At 48.5% G+C, this 26,358-nt stretch overlaps 2 protein-coding genes and 1 pseudogene across 2 annotated transcripts in view; 2 read left to right on the forward strand and 1 right to left on the reverse strand.

Annotated features, from left to right (window-relative positions):
• Nucleotides 1–4,370, forward strand: part of TNFRSF1A (tumor necrosis factor receptor superfamily, member 1A) — an 18,991-nt gene extending 14,621 nt beyond the window's left edge. Inside the window, exons 6-10 of the mRNA XM_006891359.1 lie at nucleotides 2,901–2,971; nucleotides 3,070–3,180; nucleotides 3,500–3,522; nucleotides 3,697–3,943; nucleotides 4,063–4,370. Of these exons, the coding sequence (XP_006891421.1) occupies nucleotides 2,901–2,971; nucleotides 3,070–3,180; nucleotides 3,500–3,522; nucleotides 3,697–3,943; nucleotides 4,063–4,370 (760 nt within the window). The remainder of the gene's footprint in view (nucleotides 1–2,900; nucleotides 2,972–3,069; nucleotides 3,181–3,499; nucleotides 3,523–3,696; nucleotides 3,944–4,062) is intronic.
• A 1,361-nt stretch (nucleotides 4,371–5,731) lies between these two features.
• PLEKHG6 (pleckstrin homology domain containing, family G (with RhoGef domain) member 6) lies at nucleotides 5,732–26,257 on the reverse strand. The gene is made up of 16 exons (XM_006891360.1): nucleotides 26,117–26,257; nucleotides 26,046–26,051; nucleotides 24,744–24,887; nucleotides 23,803–23,967; nucleotides 22,507–22,602; nucleotides 22,243–22,293; nucleotides 21,753–21,902; nucleotides 20,810–20,920; nucleotides 20,507–20,656; nucleotides 20,166–20,303; nucleotides 19,602–19,721; nucleotides 19,121–19,253; nucleotides 18,872–18,987; nucleotides 7,203–7,299; nucleotides 7,100–7,154; nucleotides 5,732–6,461 (listed from the first exon to the last, which is right to left on the reverse strand). The coding sequence occupies exons 1-16, from the start codon at nucleotides 26,255–26,257 to the stop codon at nucleotides 5,732–5,734; spliced, it is 2,403 nt and encodes an 800-aa protein (XP_006891422.1).
• On the forward strand, nucleotides 9,152–10,712 carry LOC102863516 (annotated as a pseudogene).
• Nucleotides 26,258–26,358: the final 101 nt, after the last annotated feature.

The raw sequence follows: 26,358 nt of genomic DNA on the forward strand, positions 1-26,358 counted from the left end.
GCGGTTGGCGCAGGATAGAGCAGGGTTTAGGGCTGTTGTGCATAGGGTCGCTATGAGTCGGAAACGACTCGACGGCACATAACAACAACAACAACAACCTATGGGATTGTAGTGCAGCGTCTTGCCACTAGGCCACCAGAGCTCCCTTACCTCATAGGGTTTTCTTGACTGTGATTTTCACAGAATCAGATTGCTGTGGAAGCACTGGATAGGTGAGAACTGCCAACCGTTCAGCATACAACTGAGTGCTTAACTCTTTTGCCAGTAGCCATTTAGTAGTTTTTTTTGTCATTTATAACATATGCATATTTTCATATCTGATCCTCTCAAATCTAACAGATAAAGGGTAAGGCAGGCTTCATTTCTAGCTTTCTTTAACACACGCAGAAACTGAGTCTTAGCAAGGTTAAGTGGCAAGAACAAGATCTCGCAGCGAGATCCTGGACCTGAATCTTTTCCTTCACTCCAAATCCAGTGCTCTTCCAGTACAGGCTGTGGCCCCTTAAGTAGCCTTCTGAATTGTTTTTCACAGAGAGGATTTCATCTCCCAGTGCTTGTAGTTCCCACTGCCAGCATTCCCATATTTAAAGCAGTGTGATGCCTAAAACACAGCTAGACTAAATACAGCCAGACCATTGGTAAGTTACACAGGAGCACAAGACTTGATTTATTCATTTCACTTTTTTCTCTTTACAAAAACTACCCTCACAAGTCCCATTTTATAGGACGCACCTGTTTATATGGATAAGGTGCTCTGGTGGTGTGTCCTTGGTGTGCTGAGCTGCAGACCCAAAGTTTGTGTGTCTCCAGTGGTTCATTGCCAAGAGACAAGTATGGGCAGACCTTTCCCAGAAAGGCTTAGAGTCTTGAAAACCCAGTGGAGGGTCACCCTGACTTGATGGGGGGGGTGACCCTGACCTTATGGAGGGTCACTCCAACTTGGTGGAGAGTTACTCTGACCTGTACCTCTGGAAGCTGTTTAAAAGAGATCTTTCCAAGAGGTGAACCTTTCCCTTCTTTGTGCATAGATCAGTAACCTCCTCACTGCCATTCCCTGCCTTCTGGCCTACTATGTGCTTTTTAAAAGGACTTCCCATTGTGGGACAAAGAAGAAATTTTGCCTGTAGTGTGAAATGATTTGGGTTCAAATCCAGCCTAGCCACTTACTGACTATGTAACTTGGAGTAAGTTCTTTAATATCTCTGAGCCTTAGTTCTCTTAGTTTTAAAGGAAAGATAATGACGCTTACTTTGAGAAGCTAAAGTTTTTTGTACCCATTCCCTGTGGTTCTCAGGGATGACGTGAAGGTGTGAAGTGGGCAAGCAGGATAGGGTTGGTGAAGAATACCAGATACACCACAGAATGCCAGAAGAATGAACAAATCCATCTTGGAAGTAGTACAGCCAGCATGTTTCTCAGAAGTGAAGATGGTGACACAGCCTCACACTTGGAACGTGTTTATCAGGGAAAACCAGCCCTTAGTGAAACTGAACCAGCTTGGAAAAGTAGAGAGTTAGAAAATAAGGGGAAGTTCCTTATCAGCATGGGTTGACACAGTGGGCTCAAGCATTCTGATGTGTCCGTCCGTTTTCATCGACTGTGAAGATGGCACAATCCGGCAGTTTCATTCTGTTGTGCACGGGGTTACTGTGAGTTGGAACTGACTTGAGAGCACCTAGCAACACGTCAGAGCCTGTGGGAGGTGTAAACAGTTTACACGCACAGCTGCTAGCTGAAAGGTTGGAGGTTTGAGTCACTTAGAATTGCCTCAGAACAAAGACTGTCTGTCTACTTCTGCAAAACCAGCCCCTGAAAGCCCTTGGGAGCACAGTTCTATCCTGACACACACAGGGTCACTCCAGCCTGAGTGGGAATCGACACGACAGTAACGGTTTCTGGTTCCTCATGTTGAGCATATTTATCTCATTGACTCCTTCGTCCTGAGAAGTGAATCATCCTTACTTTTTTGATATGGGGATTGAGGACTAGATGTGAAACGGCTCGGCTAGATTCACACCACTAGTCGGTGAATGGGGAGTTCTGGTGGCCTAGGGGTAAGGAGTTGGCACCATCATCCCCAAAGCATGTGGTTTGAATCCACCAGCTGCTGTGGGAGAAAGATGGTCAGTCTCTCCTGTGTGATGTATGGAAAACCCACTGGAGGATCAGCTATGTGTTGCTTCCTCCTCAACAGAAAACAACAACAGTCAATGAATGAGCTGCAGTGGAGAGCTGACCTAACTTCTTCTAACTTACTTCCTAACCACCCCCTACAGTTTTTTAAAAAGACCCTTTCCAGGTCTAAAATGAAACAATTCTGTGGTTAACTCTATTTCATGTCTCTGCATTGATTCCTAATTACCTAGCCAAATTCCATTATATCAAGAGCTCCGGCCATTGATAGATTGCGACTTGTGATCCTTCCTGGGGTTTCTGAGGCCATAAATCGTAATGGGAGGAGACTGTCTATCTTTGTTCCATGGAGCAGTTGGTGGATTTGAACTGCCAAGGACTAGAGGCCTTTTGGTTAGCAGTGCAAAATGCACCACTAAGGCTAAAATATTTGTAAAGCAGAGAATTCTCAATGATCTGGCTTTCTCCCCTCAAGTTCCCTCTGTGGCTGGGGAACTCTGCTGGGGTAGTCTGGAGCAAGTTCTATTGCTAACCCAATGAGTGTATTTCTCTGGCTGTTCTAATCTACCCGTAACTCCACGGAAGAAAGACGGGCATCTCCACCCGTGCCATGCACGGCCTTGGAGAATCAACTGCAAGATCAACGACAAGTTGGTTCTGACTTGCCAGCAATGGGATGAGTGTCCTGTGGTAGACGCTGCTCCTTATTGTTACCTGGATTTTAAAAAATTTTTATTTATTTATTTATTTATTTATTTATTTTTTAGGTGTAAGGAGCAGGAGTGCAAGAAATTGTGCCTACCTACAAGTGAAAATATCAGGAACCCTCAGGACACAGGTGAGGAGAAACAGCCAGCTCAGCTCTCCTCCTCAGGCTCACCCATCCTTGCCCTTTGCCTCCGTCTTCTCTCTGACCATCATCTACTTGGCCTCCAGGCACCACAGTGCTGTTGCCCCTAGTGATCCTCTTTGGTCTTTGCTTGTTCTCCCTCTTCATGGGGATAATGTGCCGCTACCAACGGTGGACGCCCAAGCTCTACTCCATTGGTGAGTGAGGACTTTGGGAGGGGAAACGGTATCCATGGGGATGTGGGAGAGACTACTTCAGGTTGATGGACAAGCATGGAGGGAAATGAGAGGTTGGCCACAGAGGGGCTCCTGGAAGTAGTGGCACTGCATGGGCGGTAAGAGGCCGTGCTGCGTCAGCAGGTCTGCGGTCCCTGAGCTCACACAGGCCCTGAAGCATGTCACCACAAGTCTCCATAGCCATCCCCAGGAGGGATTAGAAGGGAGGGTGAATGAGATTTGAGGGGAAGTGAAATTTGTGATGTGTCATTTCTTTTTTCCTCTCCCCTATCTCTTTCAGTTTGTGGGAAATCAGTAAAAGAGGTGAGATGAAATTGGATACCTACCTTAAATACTTAAATCATCTGTTAGCAAGGAGGTGGGGGTGAAGGGGGTGGGTGGGAGGAGCTCCCCTAAGTCTCTCTAGCCCCATCTGCTCTCACAGGCCGGCTATCCTGTGCTTCCTCTCTCTCTAAAGCTGTATCTTCTATCCTGCAGGGGGAGTTTGAAGGCGTTATTACCAAGTCCCCAGCACCAGATTTCAGTGCCACCCCAGGCTTCAGTCTCACCCCCAAGCACACTTTTTACTTCAGTAACGGGACCAACTCCAGGAATGAATTATTTCCCAGAAAGGAGGCCCCTCTCTACCAGGAGGCTGGCCCCATGCTCAGTGCAGCCCCCAACTCCACTCTGCTCTCCATCCCTCCTCAGAAGGCAGAGAATGGCGCACACACGCTCCCAGATGGTGAGTGCCTAGCTGTCCCCTAGCTGAGGGGTTCAGGAGGAACTCTTGGCGAGCACAGGAGGGAACCAATGGGTGGGGACTCCGGCTAGCTCTGCTCACAGTCCTGCTTTCCCCCACAGCCAACCCAGCCACACTGTACGCAGTGGTGGATGGTGTGCCCCCTTTGCGCTGGAAGGAGTTCATCCGGCGACTGGGGCTGAATGAGCATGAGATAGAGCGGCTGGAGCTGCAGAACAGGGGTTCCCTGCGCGAGGCGCACTACAGCATGTTGGAAGCCTGGCGGCGCCGGATCCCACGACGTGAAGCCACGATGGAGCTTTTGGGCCGCATTCTCTGCGACATGGACCTGCGTGGCTGCCTGGAGGACATTGAGGAGAAGCTGCAGGCCTCTGCCCTGCTCCCACACCCGCCCCACCTTTCCCGGTGAGGCCATGCCCACTGCCCCCGGGGCGGGGCCTGCCCTTGTGACCAGGACTATCTGCTCCAGGGCAGCCCAGGAAAGACTGTCCTGGAAATGCCCTCTGGACCATCCTCCCGACGCCTTTTGTTTTTTTTAATCTGGAGAGGAAGGGTTGTAGAAGGGCAGCCAAGAGCTGGCAGCCACTGACTTGGTGCTACCCACTCATTGTATATAGTTTTTCTCAGCTGTGCATGTGAAGGATGTGTGTGTGTGTGTGTGTGTGTGTGTGTGTGTGCACGCGCGCGTGTGTGTGTATATGTGTAAGAGAGAGAGAGATATTGTGAAGGTGAGAGTGTGTAGTGAGCCCAAGTGTGTTGGTTGCAGGGATAAGGGCATCATATTTCATGCCTGTTTGGGGTCTGCAGCCCCCAGGAGGCTGTTTAGGAGTGCCTGGTTGATCCCTGAGCCCTTTACACAGTAGATAAGCAATTTTGTATCAGTCATGTTACACTAATAGAAAGCGGGTACCCTAGCCCCCTACTTGGACAAGCACAGAGTAAGCTGAATTGTAATGAAGGCAGGACAAACACAGGACAAAGAGGCTTCGACTTGGAGCTGGACTCTTGTAAATACAAGAAGATGCAATTAAAATTCTGCTCCTGGAGGGAGTGCGTGGTCTGGTGTGGCTGGGCAGGGACTGATGGGTGGGATGGGAGAGCCCTGAGCTAGGTGCTCAACAAGCCTGCAGCTGCTAACCAAAAGGGGGGTGCTGCCAGCCCATCAGTGTGGCTCCAGAATGAATGATCTGGTGATTGGCCTCCATAAAGGCAGCCCAGCAAAAACCTATGGGGCAGCCTGCTCTTGCACATAGTCACTGAATCACTGTCAACTCAACGGCTCACAAAATGGCTGGAGCCCCTGCCATCTCCCATGGCCCTCCATCAGAGAAACAGACATTGTTCACGGAGACCCACCCCCATATCGTGCTCTTTCCCGCCCTCATTTAGCTCTGGGGAGTCGTTTTCATGCACAACTTTATATGGGGCTCAAGTGTGTCTCAGACATATTTATAGTCCTTGATCCCCACAGTTCAAAGAGGAAGTAAGGGCAGGGTGCTTGGGTCAGGCTTCTTAGCAGGAGGTGTGGTCTCTGAGGTAGAGTCCAGGGGTGGGGTGGTGACCAGCACCCTTGGGGTGAGGTTTCCTCTGGGAGAAAGGCCAAAAGTCCGCGGTGTCCCTCACACCTCTCTGAAAAGAAAGGAAGTAGCTGTCAGGCAAAAGCCAGGGGCAGTGAGAGGACGAGGGTCATTTGAGGGGTGATGGGTGGGACTCAGGACGCTGTCCTCCCGTGGCCCCCAACTCTGGGCTGCCCTCTCCTCCCTCCTCCACTTACGATGTGGACAGTGGCGTGTCCAGCTGTATGATGTGAGTCCCTCGCATCCTCTGCAGCTGCATCCGCGTCAGCTTCCGAGGCCTGCTGCTCCTCGGTTCTGGGGCTCCGTCTATCCTCTGACTGGCCAGTTCCTCCCGGATCTCTCGGAGCATGTCCTCTCGGAGCATGCCCTCTTGGAGCATGTTCTCAGCCCGGAGGAGACGTGGGGAGGGGGGCTGCCTTCGCCTCAGCGAGAGAGACCCCTCCTCTTCATCCCCTGAGGAGTCCCAAGGGCTCTCGCCAGCAGAGTCAACGTGGGCGGGGGAGGAAGGGAGCTGACCCCGCAGTTGGGCCCTGTGCAGGGTTTCCACCACCACATTCCCGCCCCCTGAGGTCCCATCTTCCTCCTCAGACCAGGTGGGAGTGTCTCCCTGGGGAAGCTGGCTTCCTCTTTGGATGCCTTCCGCAGGCAGGTCAGGAGCGCTGCGACGCTGGAGAGCTTGGGAGTCTGAGGGCTGGGGCCGCAAAGGAACGTCTCGCAGGTCCATGGTGGAGGAGGTGAGGCGAGGATCCCTCCGAAGGACCCGGTGGCGGAGACGGCTCAGTGGGGACCGGGGGCTCCTGGGGGAGGCTGTGATCAAAGTGCCATAGCCAGAGTCTGAGGTATCATCTAGCACAGAAGTAGAGTCTTCATCGGTGTCTTCCGTCACTACCAGATGAGGGATGATAACCGAGAACTCGAGAGTCCTGCAAATCAGATCAAATGGTCAGAGTCAGAGGTCCAGGGAGCAAGTTCAAACCCACAATGTCTCCTTGACTACTTCTTCCAGAAGTGGCCCTTCTGGGCTTCCTCCCACCCCGTATCATTTTCGTTTAGTTTTGTGTGGATATTTTTCTCAATCCATAGCTAGACTGTAAGCTTAAAGACTTTTGCACCATAGCACCTGAGCCACCTTGTATGTCAGCGCTCTGCCAGATATGGAGTCTTTCTTCTGCATATTAACTTCGCTGCCCAGCAACTGCATAAATGCAGGCCACCCTCTCACTGCTGTGGGTTTCAGGATTTGGGTTGGCTGCATTCCTCCAACTCCCACCATTCTGCGAAAGTCCACACTCACACTCACCATCTGGCCCTGGTCCTGTGACCTTGTTCTTCTCAGGGACTTCTTGTTACTTGTCATTTCCTTTACTCTGCGCTACCCCTAGACTGGCTGACTGTATAGACCACCCCATGCAACCTTTCACTTGGCTGGTGTCAACCAACTTGACTCCACTCTATAGCCCCTGATCTGCCATTTAGTTGCAATCTTCCCCAAAACTAGAACACCATTTATCAGCCTCCCAGTTCCTCCTCTTCCCTGGTAGCCTACAGTCTGCCTCCTTACCTCCCTTCTGTGCTGCTCTGTGAGCCCTCCTGGGATGGAGTGGAGGGCCTGGTGCCTGAAGGAGTGGAGAGCCTGGTGCCTGAAGGAGTGGAGGGCCTGGTGCCCAGGGACTCCCGGTCTCGGTCGCCATCGCGATAGAGGGCCAGCAGCTCCCTCTTCTGCTGAACGTACTCCTCTGCCTTCAGTTTCTGCAGGGTGGCCTACGGCCAGGATATTTTGATTATTAAAAGCTAACAAATATTGAGATCTCTGGTGACGTACTGGCAAGGTGCTGTGCTGCAAACCCCAAGGCATGCAATTCGAATCCACCAGCTGAGGCAAGCTCTGGTAGCCTAGTGGCAAGAAGCTGCACTGCAATTCCAGAGGTAAGTGGTTTGAATCCACCAGATGCTCTGTTGGAGAAGGAGGAAAAATTTCTTCCTGTACCAGTCAGATCTGATTTGACAGTACACACACACGTACGTATATACACACACACACACATACACATAAATGGGCTCAATCCACCAGCTGTTCTGCAGGACAAAGATAGGCAGCTTCCTCTTGTGTGATTTACTGCCTCTGAAAACCCACTGGAGGGTCAGCTATGGTTCAGTTCTGACTCAATGATACATAACAACAACCAAATATTGACCGCTTGCTATACACTGGGCAATGCACTAAGTATTTATCATTTATACATTATTTTCACAACAATTATACATTAATCTTCACAACAATCTTATGAAACAGATATATTATTTTTCACCTCTGCTTTTTACTCCTGAGAAATAGAGATGCAACAGTGAAGTAACCTGGCCACGATGATGCATTTAGAAAGTGAAGGAGCCAGGATTTGAGCTCTGATGGCTGTAGAACTGTATAGCTGGTACTCGAGTGGAGTGAATAACAAGTCCTTCTTTCCTGCCTGCCTAGTTCTCACTTGTCATGTCCTGTTGGCAAGCCCTCTGTCAGGTCTGCCCCCTCCTTCAGGAAGCCTGCTTGATTGCTGGTGATGATGGTGTGAATGCTCTGATGGTCCTGGGCCCTCAGGTTGCTCCTTCAAGAGCATCTCTCTTCACACCTGGGCCTGTGCCTTGAAGCTGGAGGAGTAGGAGCGCAGAGGGTGGGCAGGAGCAGGTTCTGCCCTGGACTGAGGACCCTACTTTCAGAGAGATGAAGGTGGGCTATCTCTAGAGCCACAGGGAAAGGGTAGTTTGTTTTCTTCTCTCAACATTTTCATCCTGATTTCATCTGGGACACACACACCACCACCCTTTAGGGGTTTTCACCCTGCATGCAGATATTACATTTTACAGATGAAATCTAGGCTTTGAGAAATGGAGTGACTAGTTCAAGGACACAGCTGAGGGGGCAGCAGAGCTGGGACTGGCCTTGCTCTCTGAGGTCTAGTTCAGTAACACTACTCCTTTGCAAGTGGTGGCCCTGATGGGCAAAGAGCTACTAAAGTGCAACATTTGTCTGAGGAGGAGGAGGAGGAGGAGGAGGAGGAGGAAGGATGGCTGCAGAACAGGAAGACAGGCTGACGGTGGTAAAGGCAAAGGGACAGAGAGATGGCTGCTGTACTTCCTGGTATAACAGAGTGGTTAAAATATCAAACTACTATCACATGGTTTGCTGCCTGATCTTTGCACGTCTCTTTCCCAGGATTTGCCCTTATATCATCTGGTCCAGCAACTAGAGGTAACAGGAGCAAAAGGCCTCCAGGGCCTGGCTGCAATGCTCCATCCTGATTGGTTGATGTCCATATTAGATAAGTTGTTAAATATTTTGATTATCACTAACTAGAGGAATGTGGATTTTTTCCAAAGCCTCCAGAACCATTGAGTTGGGTTAGACTGGGAGACATGTTAGAGAAATGGATGAGTGCTGTTATTAGGTCAAACCAAGCTTCCAACTCATAGCAACCTTATTTAAAGTATGTAAAACACTGTCGGGGGCTGGGCGGGCATGACTTGTCCAGAAGGCTCCAGATCTTGCCTACCGTCCATGCTTCCCAGCCTTGGGGTGTCCACACACATGGCATAATCCTCTATTTCTACTGTGCCCATCATGTCAGCCGTGAAGACTCTGAACCCCAAGGCTGAAGTGGCCTGAGCCCAGGTTGTGCTTGCAGTGAACATCAGTGTGGCCTGGGGCCTGCAGGACATGCTGAGGACCAACCTGGGCCCAATGGCATGAAGATGCTGGTTTCTAATGCTGGAGGCATCAGGCTTACTGATGGCAAAGTACTGCTTTGTGACATGCAAATTCAACACCCGACAGCCTCCTTGACGGCAAAAGGAGTGACAGGCCAGGACGACATCACTGGCGACGGGACTGCTTCCAACGTTCTGATTATCAAGGAGCTGCTTAAACAGGCGGACCTCTACATTTCTGAAGGTTTGCATCCCAGAATACTAACAGAAGATTTGAAGCAGCAAAGGAAAAGGCACTTCAATTTTTGGAACAAATCAAAGCAAGCAAAGAGATGGACAGAGAGACACTCATAGACGTGGTTAGGGCATCCCTGCACACTAAAGTTCACGCTGAACTCGCTGATGTCTTAACAGAAGCTTTCGACTGTATTTTGACCATTAAAAAACAAGATGAACCTATTGACCTTTTCATGGTTGAAATGGAGATGAAACATAAATCTGAAACTGATACAAGCTTAATCTGAGGGCTTGTTTTGGACCATGGGGCACGGCATCCTGATAGAAAGATGAGAGTAGAAGATGCACACATCCTCACCGGCAATATGTCATAGGAATATGAAAAAACAGAAGTGAACTCGGGCTTCCTCTACAAGAGCACAGAAGAGTGAGAGATACTTGTAAAAGCAGAAAGAAAAGTCATTGAAGATAGAGTTAAAAAAAAATCATAGATCTGAAAAAGAAAGTCTGTGGTGATTCAAATATAAGATTTGTTGTTATTAATCAAAAGGATATTGATCCCTTTTCCTTAGATGTTCTTGCAAAAGAAGACATAGTAGCTCTGTGCAGAGCTAAGCGGAGGAATGTGTAGAGGCTGACTCTTGCCTGTGGTGGAGTGTCTCTCAATTCTTTAGAGGACACGAATCCATACTGCTTGGGGGATGCAGGCCTTGGCTATGAGGACGCCTTGGGGAAGAAGTTCACCATCATCAAGAAATGCAACAACCCTCAAAGGGCCAAATAAACACACGCTCACTCAGATAAAAGATATCATCACAGACGGCTTGAGGGCTGTCAAGAACGCCATCCCATCGATGATGGCTGTGTGGTCCCAGGGGCTGGTGCCGTGTAAGTGGCCATGGCCGGAGCTCTGATGAAGCCCAAGTCCACTGTCAAGGGCAGGGCCCAACTTGGCATCCAGGCGTTTGCTGAACACACTGCTCATTATTCCCAAGGTTCTTGCTCAGAATTCTGGTTTTGACCTTCAGGAAACACTAGTCAAGGTTCAAGCAGAGCATTCAGAATCCAGTCAACATGTGGGTGTTGACTTGAACACAGGTGAGCCCATGGTAGCAGCAGAAGCAGGCGTACGGGATAACTACTGTGCAAAGAAACAGCTGCTTCACTCCTGCCCTGTGATTGCTAACATCTTCCTGTGCAATGAGATGCGAGCTGGCACGTCTTCCTTCAAAGGCTGAACTCTGCATCTGTACCAAGCTTGTCTTGTCTAAATTATGAAAACCAGAGTGGTCTAAGACAAGAGCAACGGAATTTTTTTCTGTTCCCATTTTCAAATAGGAGGTCACTTCACCTATTTAAATTCTGAACTCTACAGTATTTTCTAATAGCACTGAAGTGTATATACATAAAGCAAGTCCTTTACCCACCCAGTCAGTTGTTTGCCTTTAGGTGCAGTGGCTGAAATGACTGTAGGTAAACATGCTATCTGCCTTGTTAATAAATATCACTTCAGGCGAGCTCTGGTGGCCTAGTGGCAAGAAGCTGCACTGCAATCCCAGATGTGTGCTCTGCTGGAGAAGGAGGAACAATCTCCTCCTGTACAAGTCAGATCCGATTTGACGGTACACACACACACACAAATAATAAAAGGAAAAAAATTAAATAAATACCACTTCAGAAACAAAAATAAAATAAACAAACCATTGTTCAATCCTATGCCAGCCTTATAAGAACTGGTCACTGTGCAATACATCTTGTAGGCTTAACTTTCCAACTCTGCTTTCCCCACCTCTGTGCCACTTGGTCCCCAGAAGGGACAAAGTGGTAAAGTTCCTTAGTCTGATGGCAGGAGGAGAAGGGGGTGTCCCTTGTGGTCCATCAGCACACCAGTACTGATGGCCACCTCCCTCCCTTAAGGTCTCATCTCCCACCTCAACATGGAGTGTCCAAAGGAGAGTCCAGCTAGGGGTGTGGAAGGAAGGCACTGTACTAGAGGTCAGGGCTGGAGCCCAGCAACCTGACTGTCCTACTTTTATTCTATATGATCCCAATTCACTTTTATGCATGGGATGTCCTGGATAGGGATGGCATGGAAAGAAAAGAACTAGAAGGAAGGGGAGAGTGGATATGTGAGGAGCAGCCCATGATAGAATTTCTACTGGTTCACTTCCTCTAATTTGCCCCCATCTCAGGATAGAGCCTGAGAAGAAACAAGAAATGGGGAGTGATTGGAGGAGTTGAGGTGGGGACTTGGCATCAGGATAGGGTCTGTCTGAAGTGCCGCCTGCTGCCCTGAAGCTTGTCCAGCAATGCTGGAAGGAAACTGCTACCAGAACAAGAAGGCAACCCCTCTACAAAGTTGAGCAAAGAAGAGGACAGCTTTCCAAGAGCAAGATCCTTCTTTCTGTCCTGCTGGGGAACTGAGCCTTGACAGGAAGTACCTCCTCTCCTTGCTGCCTCTGGAGGGATTCCCAGATTCATCCACTTTCCACCCAAAGTTCCTCAATAAAGGATTAGAACTGGACTCCTGAGCTATGGTGTAGGGGGTGTCCTCAGGCAGCAGCTGGCCCTGCCTAGGCAACAAAGAACGCCCCCTTCTTCTAACGATGACGATGACGATGACTGCCAGGTGCTGTTCAGTAGATCCCAACTCAAGACGACCCCAAATGCATCAGAGCTCCCTGGGTTTTTGAGTGGCTGGTTTTCAGAAGTAGGCCATCACACCTTTCTTCACACAACTCATGGACTCTGATGATAACGATTAGCAGAAGATCCAGACCCATTGTTGGCAAGTCCTTTGTAACTCAGTTACCTTCAAGGACAAAGTACAATTGCTCCACAGAGTTTTCAAGGTTGTAAATCTTTGTGGGAGCAGGCTGCCACATCTCTCTCCTTCAATCTGGCTGATGGATATGAATAATTAACCTTTAGGTTAGCAATGCTTAGCTTACAGAGCCACCAGGGCTTCTATGATTACAATACTGAACCACTCAGTGAAAGCCTTGGGCTAAGTATTTTACAGACATAATTCTGTCTCTAATGGCTTAGTCTGTAGGGAGGTGTGCTGTCCATCTAAGGTGGTGCCTCTCTGGTGGTTCAAATCCACCAGCTGCTCTATGAGAGGATAGGCAAACTCCTCCCATGTGATTTATAGCTTCTGAAAACCTGCTGGAGGGTCAACCATGAGTAGATTCCAATTCTACTGCAGTGCGATCCTGTGGTTACCATTATAGCTGCAATTCCTTAGATAGGGAATAGAGAACTGCAAAAATTTGCTCATGGTGAAACCACTGTGGAAGGCGGTATGGTGCTTTCTCAAAAAGTTGCAAATAGAGATACCATTTGACCCAGCAATTCCACTACTGGGAATATACCCTAAAGAGACCATAAACAACATCCAAGCAGATATATGCACACCCATGTTTATCACAGCTTTGCTCACAATAGCAAGGAGTTGAAAACAACCTAAGTGCTCATCAACAAACGAATGGATAGAGAAGCTGTGGTATATTCATACAATGGAATACTATGCTGAATTGAAAAGCAAGGAACTCATGCACTATTATTCAAAATGGGTGACCTTGGAGGACATTATGCTGAGTGAAGTATCTCAGTCGCAAAAGGACAAACACTGCATGGTGCCACTGTTGTAAAACAGGACTGACATCGGGGTTAGGGGGAGATTGAGAAAGATGGGTTCAATAATGTATACTGCATTGAAACAGATGAGGGAAAAAACTGTCTAAAAGGGATATGTGATTAGGTATTTTTGTCATGACAGTAGTCCAGAGTGGAGTGGACCTGGGGGAGGGTTTGTAAAACAATGAAAGAATTTTTGTTTTACTTTTCCAAGAGGGTAGTGTACTAGGGGGGAGGGTTGGGAGGGGAGAAAAGTGCAACAATGAATGAATGGAAATCCAAAGTCTCTGTAAATTTTCATTGAAATTAATAGTAAATTAAAAAAAAAAATTTGCTCAAGAACATGGATAACAAAGTAGCTTGCTGGGTCTGCACTCTCTCCCAGACCCTGCCTTATACACAGGACTGTCTGTCTCTTCTTGAATTTCTTGACTTCCATCTTCAACAGCTCTTTCTCTTTCCCCCTCACTACTTCCTTTTCTTTGGTTCACCTGATAACTGTGGGGAACCAAGGCCCATCTTTCTCCCCCTAGAGGAACTACTTTTCCCTAAAGGCTTTTAGGGAATGCCCATCTCACTAAGTCAGCTAGGTGTAAATCTACATCCATGATTTGTGTTAAATGAGAAGAAATTAGCCTGTTCTCTTTGGAGATTATCCTATTAAGGGGGACAATAGATAATCTACCACCCTGTTCTGTTTACAAAGACTTAAAATACAAAAGGGAAAGATTACATAAGAATTCAGTGTGAGACAAGTTAGGAAAACTTATTTCTAAGTTTCAGGGCTCTTTGTTTTGCTAAGAAGTTTCAATAGACTGCTGGGTTTGGTATGAAAAATGACCTCCTTCCCCACTACTGTGGAATGGAGAGGTGAGATGACATGGGTATTAAATTAATTTGCTTAATAAGATATCAGCAAGTTTCAGAAGCCCTTTGGAGAATCTGTGGAGCCCTTGGGTGACACAAACTACTAAAGGGACTATTCATCGAAGACTGGCCATTCAAACCTTCAAACCCACTCAGAAGTGCCCTGCAAGAAAAGCCTGGTGACCTGCTTCCGAAAAATCACAGCCTTGAAAGCTCAGTGGAGCACAGTTCTACTCTGACACGTGGGATTGCCTCACAGCAATGGGTTTTGTTTTGTGGGAACTTCTAATGGAAGAAGGTGAGGAGTAACCCTGTCACTCACTGTACTTGGAGCTGAGGCAAGAGAAGGAGCTGGGGGTGGGAATGGTGAAGAAAAGAGGCCGCCTTCCAGGAAAGGACACCCCCACCGCTGTCTTGGGGAGGCGAGGAGTTCTAGGAACACTGATACATACTAGTTTGTGGTTTTGATCTCTACTCTAGCCTTTAGTAACACGTGATTAGTCACAAGAATGATGTCTGCTGCCAGTCAGTCTAGCCTTGTTTCCACAGCGAACCCTGTGTTCAGGTTCAAGGAGAAGCAGTACAGAGAGAAGGTAGATGACAGCAGAGAAATGAGCACGGGTTAGGAGAGGCCAAATGGGAGGTCACCTGCCATAGAAACTGCACACACCCTCGCCACGGAGGACTCTGCCTTGGCCTCAGAAGGTCCCAGAAACATCAGGCCGGACCAGCCAGGCTTCTGAGGATCACCATCATCTCCTTTTCTTTATCCAAGGAGGAGGCAGCCGCACAGGGCAGGAGGACACGACATGCTTGAGGTTCCGTCCTTTAATCTTATTTCCAGCTCATGTTTCCACTTTTCCAAAACCCCAAAGATATCCCTATCTGGTTATCTCCTACCACCAAAATGTCAAAGCACTCCTTCCTAAAACTTAAGACTATGACCTAGCCTCAGCCTCGACTCCCTTGAAGCAAGAACTAAACAGGTTTCTCTTTTTAATTACAGTTGTGTGCTGATTAACCTCCACAGATATTCTATGAAATAGGACGCTACGTGAAGAAAACATTGTGCAAACATGTCCAATAGCGTTCACTGATTTTTCACCTACATGTTCTTTAATAATCTTCTTGTTTCACTTTCAAATTAATACTTCTTTGCCTCTGCTACTGCTATCACTTAAACCGGTTTTGCTGCCTTTGAGAGCTGCTTTCATGGTAATGATAATATTGATAATATATTCCCATGGTAATACTTTCCCCCCAAAAAAATGAAAACAGAGCTAACACTACAATACTGAAGAGACATGCAATATATGAGATTGGATGCTGCTGTCTCCTGCTTGAGCCATACACTGTCATATGGGAAGCTTTTTATTTGTAAGCAGGGAAAGTTCATATTGAAATAACAATAGAAAGTACAGTACATGCATAAGCCAGCAATATAGGCATTTATTTTAACTTTTCAGACATACATGTTATAGGCTACTCTATTTCACTCAAATAACATGAGCCTTTCAGTTTGCTTACCAAGTGCTCCACCTCTCTCATAAAAAGAATTATCCTAGAGTTTAAGAAAACACCTTGCAAGGGAGGCCAAAGTTAGCAAACAAATGTAGGAAGCAGGCATGTCCTATTTGTGTAAAACTATAGGCTCTAAAAAGATGTATGAGTGTACAGGAGCTCCAGTGGTGCTGTGGTTAAGGCTTTGGCTGCCAACCAAAAGCCATTCCATGCAAGAAAGACCAAGCATCTGCTTCTAGAAGAATTTATGGCCTTGGAGACCCTGTGGGCAGTTGGTTCTCTGCAGCCCCACAGGATGGCTGGGGTGGAAGAGCCTCACTGGCAGTGGGTTTGGTTTGGCATTGGGTATCACTGGCAGCATAATGGATCTGTGTACAGAGCCATAAATACATGTGTGTAGAAAGCTGTAGTGTCCGCTATGTCTAGTTACACCTGCTGCTTCCCCTGTGCTGACTGGAATTTCTGGGCTCTGTTATTATCTTATGGGGTCATGGATGTATGTGTAGTCAGGTGTTACACAGCGCATGACTCGATGCTATCCCGGTCCAGACTGCCATTGCCAATCCAGTCTTTCAAGCAGAAACAACATGAGGCAAATCGGCCTCTTTGTCCTTGAGTAACTTGAGTTACTGAGGATTTTACTGAATGCTGGCACCACGCTGCCTGCTTAACCTGAATGACTCCTTTGAATCTTCCCTGGGAGGCCAGTACTGTCTATTTATCTCCATTTGCAGCTGAAATTGAAGCTCAAGGAGACCACGTGACTTATCCAAGGTCACACAGCTAGTAAGACTCAGAACTAGTGTCTGAACATTGTTTTTTTCTGTATTTAATCCAGGCTTTCAGTCACAGTCTCCCTAAGATTTCTGTCTCTTCTATCTTCTTGAGGTTGTTTTTTTTTTTTTAAATTTGCAATGGCTCTCTTAAAGTCAGAGAACTAAACATCCCATCAATGCTTTATATCCAGCTAGTACAACAACCTTCCTCCTGCCACCATCTAACCTTTATTTAAAAAGAAAAGAAAAGAAAACAAAACACACTTGATTTCATCAGGTCATTCATTCCCTAGCTTAGAATTGATGGTGGTCTTCTCTTGTCAACCCAGTTCAATCTACTGTTGCCCAAGCCCCATCCTTCTGTGTGGCTCCCGTGACCAGGAGAACATCCCCCTCTCTTGAAAAAAACTTTCTGTCGCTGTCCTTACTGCTCCCCATTGCTTTCCTGATGCTTTTGTTTGTGGTCTCCCTTCTTCTTTTTTTTTTTTGGCAAGAACAGTTTTAAGTATTGATAAAGAAGGGAGAGATAATTCAATAAATATTATTTTTTTCAGGGATAAAATGATATAGATAATATATTATAACTGACAATATAAAATAATATTATTTCTAATTTTTTTGTTATTTAATCTTTTTTTAAATAATTTTAATGAACATTTACAGAGAATTTGGATTTCCATTCATTCATAGCTGCACTTCTCTACCCGCCCAGCCCTCTCCCCCAACCCCCTAGTTTGCTCCTCTCTTTCAAAAGTAAAAGAAAGACTCCTTCCCTGGTACACAATCCCCCCGCACCCCTCCCACCGCCCCAAGTACATTCCACTATGCAACCTTAATTGTGGACTCTTGTGATAACCATAATAACCTATCATACATTGCTTTTAAATTATTCAGTCCCTCATCTGTTTCAGTGCAGTATATACAATTTATCCAGTTTTTCTCGGTCTTACCCCCACCCTGATATCAGTACCATTTTCCAGCAGTGGCACCATGCAATATTTGCCCTTTTGCGACTGAGATAGTTCACTCAGCCTAATGTCCTCCAGGCTCACCCATTTTGAATAATATTGAATGAGTTCCTTGTTTTTCAATGCAGCATAGTATTCCATTGTGTGAATATACCACAGCTTCTCTATCCATTCATTTGTTGATGAGCACTTACATTGTTTCCAACTCCTTGCTATTATGAACAGAGCTGTGATAAACATGGGTGTGCATATATCTGCTTGGATGTCAGTTATGGTCTCTTTGGGATATATTCCCAGTAGTGGAATTGCTGGGTCAAATGGTATCTCTATTTGCAACTTTTTGAGAAAGCACCATGTGGTCTCCCTTCTTAAATAATCCAACTCAAATCGTCTCCCTTTTCTAGCCAATTCAACTCTTCTTCTGAATTCCCTTAGCTTTTATCACAGAAATCAATTCACCTTACTGCCTTGCTTAACACTTTTACAGGCTCCATGTCATCTATAGGGCAAAGTTCAAACTCCTTAGCATGGCACCTAGAGATAGGCATGACTTGGCTACCATGGGCCTCGCAGCCTTTCTCCTGCTTGTTACCTTTTGCACTTCATGTCCTAACAGTGCTGAACCACTGTGCTGGTGATTTTCTCAGCACACACAACTGCTTCCTACTTCAGGCCTTTTACATTCTTCATCATTTTATGCACCTTTCCTTACCTCTCTCTCCCAACATACTTCCAGACATCCCTACAAATAGTATGCAGACATCAGCTCGTCTCTGAAAATATCTTAATATATTTTTCCCAGATGGAACACATTATTCCCTTCTCTGGTCTAGTTCTCTTTGGTGTAGATGTTTCTATTGCCTTTAGTCAAATTTGTCTAGTTAGAGGATACAGTATATTCTTTGCAAGCTCTGGTGACTTAGTGGTGAGGAACTCTGATGCTAACCCAAAGGCACACAGTTTGAATCCACCAGCTGCTACACGGGAGAAAGATGGGCAATCTCCTCCCGTACAATGTAATGCCTCTGAAAACTGCTGGAGCTGTGATTTTGTTCCAATGGCACAGGACATAACAAAATCCAAATATTCCTTGAGGATAAGATATTATTTCATGCCTTTCTAATTCCTTTGTATCCTGAGCTGTGCTTACAAATAAACATATCTATAAATGTCAATTGGATGGAAAGTAAAATTTAGCAAGCAGTTGTTTCAAGGTAGAGGAGTATTAGGGAATGCTAGTTGGTGGTCTAGTGGCAAGAAGCTGCACGGCAATTCCAAAGGCAGGTGGTTTGAGGCCACCAGCTGCTCCGTGCGAGAAGGATGGGCAATCTCCCCCTCTGAAAACCTGGCTGTGGGTCAGTTCCGACTCGACAGTACACAACAACAACAACAAGAGTTGTGTTGTTGGTTCTCCCAGTGACTCTCACAGTAGCAGGCTGAAGGCTTCCTGCCATCGTCTTAGGCATGGCCAAGCTTGTATCTCCCTCGGAGGAATGACTGATGGGCTGACAGTGCAGTCTGACTCGGCATCTCTCTGAGCCTCTCCCTTCTCCTCCTCCCTCCTTGTGCTCCATTTCTGAGCACTGGACCCCGGCACACCCCTCCACACCCCCCATGCTCACATACCTGGGCCTGCTGGATCTTCATCAGCCACTGAGTACACTCTGTGGAATTGGGGCAGTGCACAATAAAGGCACTAGAGACACACTGGAATTCAGTGAGGTTGATCACCAGGAAGCTGTCTGGGGGAAGAAGAGGGTCTGCTTCAATGCCTGGCCCTCACTGAATCTCCATCCTAGCCTTCCCTTCCTCCCTTGCTGAGAATAAGAGAGAAAGAAAAGGCCTCTAGGAAAGGCCCCCGATGGGAAGACATACTGGGGTCTCGGAGTGTCTGGCACACAAGCTTCTCCAGCATGAGTGGGGGGCGGATGACCTTGGCTTTGTCTGCCTTACGCGGGGGCTTGGTCACTACGAGCACATCAGAGAAGAGGAACAGGTACGCGTCCAGCTGAAAGGGGAAGGGGTAGAGTCAGGGGTCAGCAGGAGCAGGGGGAACGGCTGGCTATACGTGGCTTATATGTGACATGCATGTGTGCATACGTGCACCAAGCAAGTGAGGGACCATGGAACACCAGAGCTCACCCAACCTCTCCCTTCAAAGGCTGGGAAATTAACTGGCTCAGGGCATAGAAATAACCAGAACTGAGCACCCATACATACGCATGCACGCACGCAAGCACGTACACATGTACACACGTGCACATCCCTCATTTCAATTCCAGCTTTTCTGCCCCCTAGGCTCCACCATCCCATCATCCTGGCTCTTTATTTCCTCTTCTGCACACATCACCCTCACCTTGCCTTCTCGTCCCTCCTTCACTCGCACGAGACCCTCCAGCAGCAGCTGCCTGGTGTGCTCAGGGGCTACCCCCAACATGGGGGATGTTAGGTCCAGGATAGAGAAGGGGCGAAGGCTCTGAAGGACACAGAGAGTAGAAGATCAGAGCACAGGCACAGGGTGTACTCAAATCCCACCTGGCAGACCTCACCTGGCTCCTCACCCTTGCAGACCCTCCCACTGATGTGACGCAGGAACGAATCCACAGCCACAATCAAAGTGGTGACAGGGGCCACAGGAGAGGCAGGGCTCAGCTCTGCACCCTGCACATCCCATTCAACCAAACTCAGCCACAGCCCCTTATAGAGGCCAGTGCTCACTGCCACCCACAGAGGAGAAAAAGAACCACACACTACAGACTATACCACCAGAGCTGTCTTCTGTCTCTTTTGACCCCTATCCCTTGGACCTCATCACTCAGAGGAACAATGGGCACATCCCCTCTGTGGCACCCAAGTGTACCATTATCTCATATCCATCTTCCCGGGCCTCACTTTCCCTGAGCCCTCGGCCCTCTCTCACCTTCTCCACCTCCTCACTGGATGTCTCCAGCACCTCATAGGGCCCAATACGCTGGGCAACAGCCACCAAGCTCTCCTGCTCCTCACCCTGGCGGACTTGCCCATTGATGTGATGCAGGAATGAATCCACCGCTACAATCTAAGTGGTGACGGGGCCACAGGAGAGGCACAGCTCAGCTCTGCACCCTGCACAGCTCACTCAACCAACCACAGCCACAGCCCCTCAACAGGCCGAGCCCAGCAGTGCCCATTGCCACACACGGAGGAGAAAACAGACCACCCATCTACTTCCACCCACCAACTCCCAATTCCCAAGGGTACTGGACCAGCCCGGGCACCTACCATGGTGTTTAGTGCTTCCCGAGTTCGAGCCTCAGGGCTCCTCTTGAGCACAGCCTGGAGCAACAGCGGGTACTTGGTGACACGCTGATGAGGCTTGATGAGCAAATCACACAGCATCTGCTTCCCTGAGCGCTTGTGTGTCTCACACCACTGCCAGGAGACGCGGCCAGGGGTCAGGAGGCTGCACCCTCCCTCCTGCCCTACCCCAGGGAGGAACTCAGCCTCGAACCCAGCTGCACACAGGGATGACCTGGTTGTCTGGGATCCACCCCACCCTCCTTCCTTGAGCACCCTCTGTCCCACCTGCACAAAGGTCTGGAAGAGAGGGTTGGTGGCTTGCAGCTCCCGGGCATAAGCCATGGTCTGCTTCACTTTTAGGCAGTAACGGACATAGGGCTGGAACCTCTGGCCAAACTGGGGTTGGGGTTAGGCAGGAGAAAGAAGATTGTGAAACATGGGCTCTGACTTCAAAGCATGGAAGCCTAGTAGGGAGGAGGCTTCACAAAGCAGCTCTATCCAGCTCCTGCCAATCCCTACTTCCTGAAGTCATGTTCATGGGCAGGCCCTTGCTGCTTTCTGAGCTGCTTCCATCTACAGCCCTGCTGCTCTGACCTTATTATCCACTCTCCCACCATCAATAATTCAGCTGGAATGTTTTCAGGCCACTGCAGATCCAATTTCACCCAGGGAAGGTGGGGTAGTCACCTAAGGGTTGTTCAGAAGTCCTACTTCTACAGAAGGGGTGCCCAGGAATTCTGGAAGACTGTGCCAGGGCTTCTCCACTCCCTTCCAACTCAGCAGGCTCCATAGCTTCTTCCATGTGAGGAAAAATTGCAACTTGGCCCTATTGTTTCTCTCCTCACACTTCTCCATGCTCCTGGTGGCCCTGGTTCTTTCCTGTCCCCCAGTCATCCTAAGCCTTGCCAAGGTCCCAATATCTGCTCTCTGCTATTTGTCAATGAATCTATGTATAAGACTACAATTTAAGATGATGTGTAATTCTTCCCTGAAATAGCTGCATTTTCATTTCATATTGGTCTTGAAAAGGCCAAAGGACATTTGAGAGAATGGTCATATTGGTAGAACAAAGGACAAGGAGTGAAAGGAAATTTTAGGGTAGGGGCTGTGCCCTGTGAATCCCTCAAAACACAGAGGCATTTAAGTCACACAGCAAGCCCTACAGCCAAGAACCCACTGGGTCTCCTGGTCCTGCCCCATCTAGATGTGGCCTTTTCCCACGCCTCACCTTCAGGAAGCCATTTTGCAGGCTGACAGGGTTCAGAGGTTGGCCTGAGGCTCGAGTCTCTTCCAAGGTGGGCCTCAGCACTTCCTCCCAAAAGCTCCGGTGGGCTCGGATCAGGCTGGGTATATTTCCAAACAGGGTCTCAACAGATACCTGGAGGAGGGAGGAGTAACATGCTTTCAGCTGGACCATCACCAGGGCACTGGCTCTGGGAAGGGGAGCAGGAGGCTGGAGAGGTGTGAAGGAGGCATGAGTCTGAAAGGGGCCTGAAGAATCTCAGGGCTCCAGCTTTCCCTTCCACCTCTGTGGCTTCAGTGGGTTGAGTACTGGGGAGCTGGACCCGCCTGGGGCCTAGAACAAGAGCAGGTACAGGGTGGGCAAGGAGTGTCTCAGAGAATAGGGGTTCTGGGAATTCTGTGAGCCTACTCCTTACTCCCTGGGCTCAGAGACCGGGATGGGCAGGTTTGTTCCCTCCTCTCCAGCATCCACTCACTTCGGTCAGCAGTCCCACTCGCTGCAAGTTCAGCAAACCGGCGGCTAGGAGCTAGATGCAGGGAGAGAGATGAAGGTCTCAGGGTCTGACTTCATTTCACTTGGGGTCCCAGCTAATCTCTTCAATGAAATCAAGGGCTTATTTAGTGTCCTATCCCTCCTTCTCACAGAAACCTGTCCCTACTGGCCTAGGCATATGAAGGACACTGAAAGAGAGATGGGTGAACAGATGAGGATGGTCAAGGCTGGCTTGAGGGGGGCTTACATCGGTCATGATCTTGAGTTTTCCCACGTAGATCACCTCTGTGGTCAGTAGCTCCCACAGTGCTTCCTGCTGGTGGCAAAGCTCCCGGCTCATCTCCTGGGGTGTGAATAGAGACGGTGCATTGAGATGATGACAGAAGCAACAGCAGCTACTGGACATATTTAACGGGTTCTGAGCACTATGAGCGTTGTAGTTGCATTGAGTTGATTCCAACTCATGGCAACATAATGTGTGTCAGAGTGAAACTTCTCCACAGGATTTTCTTGGTTATAATCTTAACAGAAGCAGATAATTTGGTATTTTCTTCTTTGGTGCCACTGACTGGCCTTGAACCAGCATTCTTTAGGTTAGCAACTGAACATAAGCTTTTTGAGTCACCTAGGGAGCTTTCTGTGCTCTGGCAGACATTGTTTGTGTGTATTTACAACGATTTATTCATGGCAAATACTTTTTTGTTTAAAAAATATTTTCTACTGGTTTGCTTACATTTTTTTCCACACTGAATCTTTCCCCTTTCCTTTACCTACTCCTCCTTCTTCTCATCAAATTGTGTAACCCTATGATTAACCACCCCCCAACCCCTACCCATCCTTACTTCTTTGCTCCTACTCGCCATGCCTCCCCCATCCTCGTACATGTTTTACTAGTTTTCCTTCTACTTCTACAATAATGGTCTTACACAGTATTTGTCCTTATGGGACTGAGCTAGTTCACTTAGCATAATGCACTCCAGTCCCTCCCAAGTTATACAGTAATTTTCAAAATCATTGCTCCTGCACACTGCGTAGTAGTCCATAGTGTGAATGTATCACAATTTCTCAAGTCATTCGATTGTGGTTGGACCTTTGGGCTGTTTCCATGTTCTTGCAATGGTGAATAACACTGCTTTGAAAAATTGATGTGCAAGTCTCCATTTATGTGTCAGTTCTAATTTTCTCGGGGTATATTCCAAGCAGTGGAACAGCTGGGTCATATGGAATGTCCATGTTGAGGAAATGCCAACTGCCTTCCAGAGTGGTTATTCTGGTAGACATTTTAAATAGTGTACATTAGCTTTTAATCCTCAAACCAGTCCTGCAGTGTGTAGGTGACATTATCCCCATTTTACAGAGGAGGTGACTGAGGCTTGGAGAGATTCACTGTTTTGACCAACACTAGCAAGAGGTATAATCATTTGAACCTAAACCTGGCTGCCTTCACATGACCTTGTTTCCCAAAGCCTCTCCCTCCCCCCAGGATGGAAGTGAGATGTGTGCATGTGTGTCTGTAACAAGGTGAGCTCAGATATAGGCCCACCTTGTGCCCAGGCACCAGTTCCCTCCAGGATTTCTCGAGAGTCAGGCTGCTGTCGATGCCCTCACCCATCTCCCAGTAGCGGCGGTCCTCAGGGGGCAGGCGGGGTATCCCAAACATGCTGAATGTCTGCAGGCGAGACTCCAGTTTGTGGACTTTGGGAGCATCCTGGGGGTGCCGAGAAAGGGATTATTCCAGACCACAGCATTGAAACCCAGCCTGCCTGGCTTGTGGGGAACTCAGTGTGCATGTGTATGTGTGCACATGTGACAATTACAAGGTGACAAACAGCACTGAGTATGGGGAGGGAAAGAGGACCTGGAGGACAGGTATCAGTTCCAGCTGGGATGACAGAGAGAAGGACATTGCTGTAATATGGAGAGATACCTTGGCCTGTTGAAAAACCCCTTCCTACAGGACCCTGACTATACTCTTTGGCCAGAAACCCTCTTGCCAGAAGTTTCATGAGACAGAATCTGCTGGTGACCATGGCAGGACAAGGGGAACTAGTGATGTCTGCCAATATTTTTATATGGACTTTTCTTTTTGTTAAGGCAAGATGGCTTAAATATTTCAAATCATCTTCCTTTTTTTTGGGTCTCAAATAATGAGAGAAATATTCTCAATTCTCAATCCACCATCAATGTGGTTTATGGGGAGGAGAGAGGCTTATAGTTGGGGTGGAAGTTGAAATGACTTGGGGATTGAGTAAGTATATATACTTCTCTTAATAATTTTAAAAATGAGTGTTTAATACTAAGTTTATCTTTTTAACTGTGTTAAAAGGTCCACATTGATAAAGTAGAGACAGACGCTACATGGATCACCAGGCAGAGCTGTATCTAATTTCTAGAGGGGTTCTAGGAAAAGACAACCTCCGCACTCTGTGTTCCTCAGACACTGACTGCCACTCGGCTTGGTCACAAAAGAAGAGGACCTCTTACCTTGAGTTTGGGGGAGGAAGGTTGGCTGGCCCCAAAATTATTCCCATGCTCTAGTTCTCGCAGCCTCATGGGAGACAGGCCCCGGGCCTGGCCAGAGCTCTTGGGGAAGTGAACATAGTTCTGGAGGAGGCGGCGACTGGGATCCTGAGGGAGGAGGAGGGGGAGTGGTGGGGTTCCTCTTTTTCTCCCAGAATCTCCAGACAGATATTGGAAGCCAGGCTCGGCTCCAGACCGCCAAGTTGGGTTGGCTCAGTTATCCCCTCAAACCAGTTTGGTGTGGCACTCCTGCCCTGAGTCATGGCTGTTGCTGCCAGGGAGGCCAAGCCGAGCTGAGCAGGGACATGTCAACCTGGCTGCCCAAAGGGGCCTGCAGGCTGACACGTCGGCCTCCCGCAAAGCTGGAGCACACGCAGGCACATGCCACCAGTGCCCGCCCGCACATGTGTGCTCTGCGGCATGGACATGCACAGACAGCACCCTGGGTACATCGTATCCGGGTCCCACGCTCCCTCCCCTGGCAGTGGCCAGCCTCTCTCACACATGGGGTTGAGGGCACACAGGTGTGTGGCTTCTTCTCTTGGGGCTTAGTCGGCCTCCCATCTACCTGGCAGAGGCTGTTCTTCTTGTGAGAGGCCAAGACCATATACAGGCCTGGCCACATTCTTCCATGTGCCTGGGGCCTGAATTACCCCACATATTTCTAGTATTCCCTGCCGCCCTCAGCCTAGGCAAGTCTCAGGCTGTATTCTGTCTCTGAGGCCAAATATTTCCCCTTAGAGGCAGGGGATACCCCAGGAGGAAGCCAACTGTTTTCAAGGTGCAGGGGAAGCTGAGGTTATGGGAAATACCCAAGCTTCTGCTTCCACACCCTTTTCCTTGGTCAAGATTGGAGGTGGACCAAGAGGTGGGGCCAGGGGTGGAGTCAGGGTAAGCCTCATACCCCCCTTGTAAAGCAGGGGTACCCTACACCTTCCTCTACATCCAGCTCTGAGTCAGAGAGAGAGTAGGTCTGAGGCAAACCACAGACTCCTCCCAGGTAGAGGTTGGAACTTGGGAGGTGCCAACCCTGGAGTTTGTGACCTTATCCCTGCCCCCTTCTATGCTCAGACCTGTCTAACAGCACCTCCTCTGTAGGCCAGACTTCTCCTGGCCTCACCTGCCCGGGGTGTCAGGGACCCAGTGCAGGAGCCAGGTCCAGGCACTGCCCTGATCTCCTCCCCCCATCCAACACCCGGGCAACCCAGAAAAGAAGAGTAGGGGTGAGGGACAGGAATAGAGCAGCCCATGAACTTGTAAGGGCACAAGGACCTGAGGTCTGGATGTCCTTCCTTCTCTGCTTTACTTGTCACCCTCAGAGCACAAGCTGTACTCACCGGCACAGCACCTCCCCCTCGGGGATAGAGGCTGCTGGCATGGCTTTGGTTGGAGACCTGGCGTCGGCCCCCGTAAGCCTCAATGCGAGAGGCTACAAGGCCTTGGAGGGGGCCCTCCTCTGGAGGACCAAAGCCCTTCATCTCTCCTCTCATGCCTCACCTCCAAAGGACCATAGCTCCAATGTCCAAAGAGGGAGTCCCCTGAAGCTGCAAGAGAGTAAGGAATGGGGGGATTAGGTCTG

The sequence above is a fragment of the Elephantulus edwardii genome, unplaced genomic scaffold (assembly GCF_000299155.1).
Source record: "Elephantulus edwardii isolate Elephantulus edwardi_28Jun2011 unplaced genomic scaffold, EleEdw1.0 scaffold00096, whole genome shotgun sequence".
Classification (NCBI taxonomy): Eukaryota; Metazoa; Chordata; class Mammalia; order Macroscelidea; family Macroscelididae; genus Elephantulus; species Elephantulus edwardii.

Excerpts from the sequence above, each read along its gene's own strand:
- PLEKHG6 (XM_006891360.1), bottom strand. The coding sequence starts at position 26,257 with ATGAAGGGCTTTGGTCCTCCAGAGGAGGGCCCCCTCCAAGGCCTTGTA. Across the intron at positions 21,903-22,242 it reads GAGTGGGACTGCTGACCGAA|GTATCTGTTGAGACCCTGTT; the intron begins GTGAGTGGATGC and ends TCCCTCCTCCAG. Across the intron at positions 19,254-19,601 it reads AGGAGGGACGAGAAGGCAAG|CTGGACGCGTACCTGTTCCT; the intron begins GTGAGGGTGATG and ends TTCCCCTTTCAG.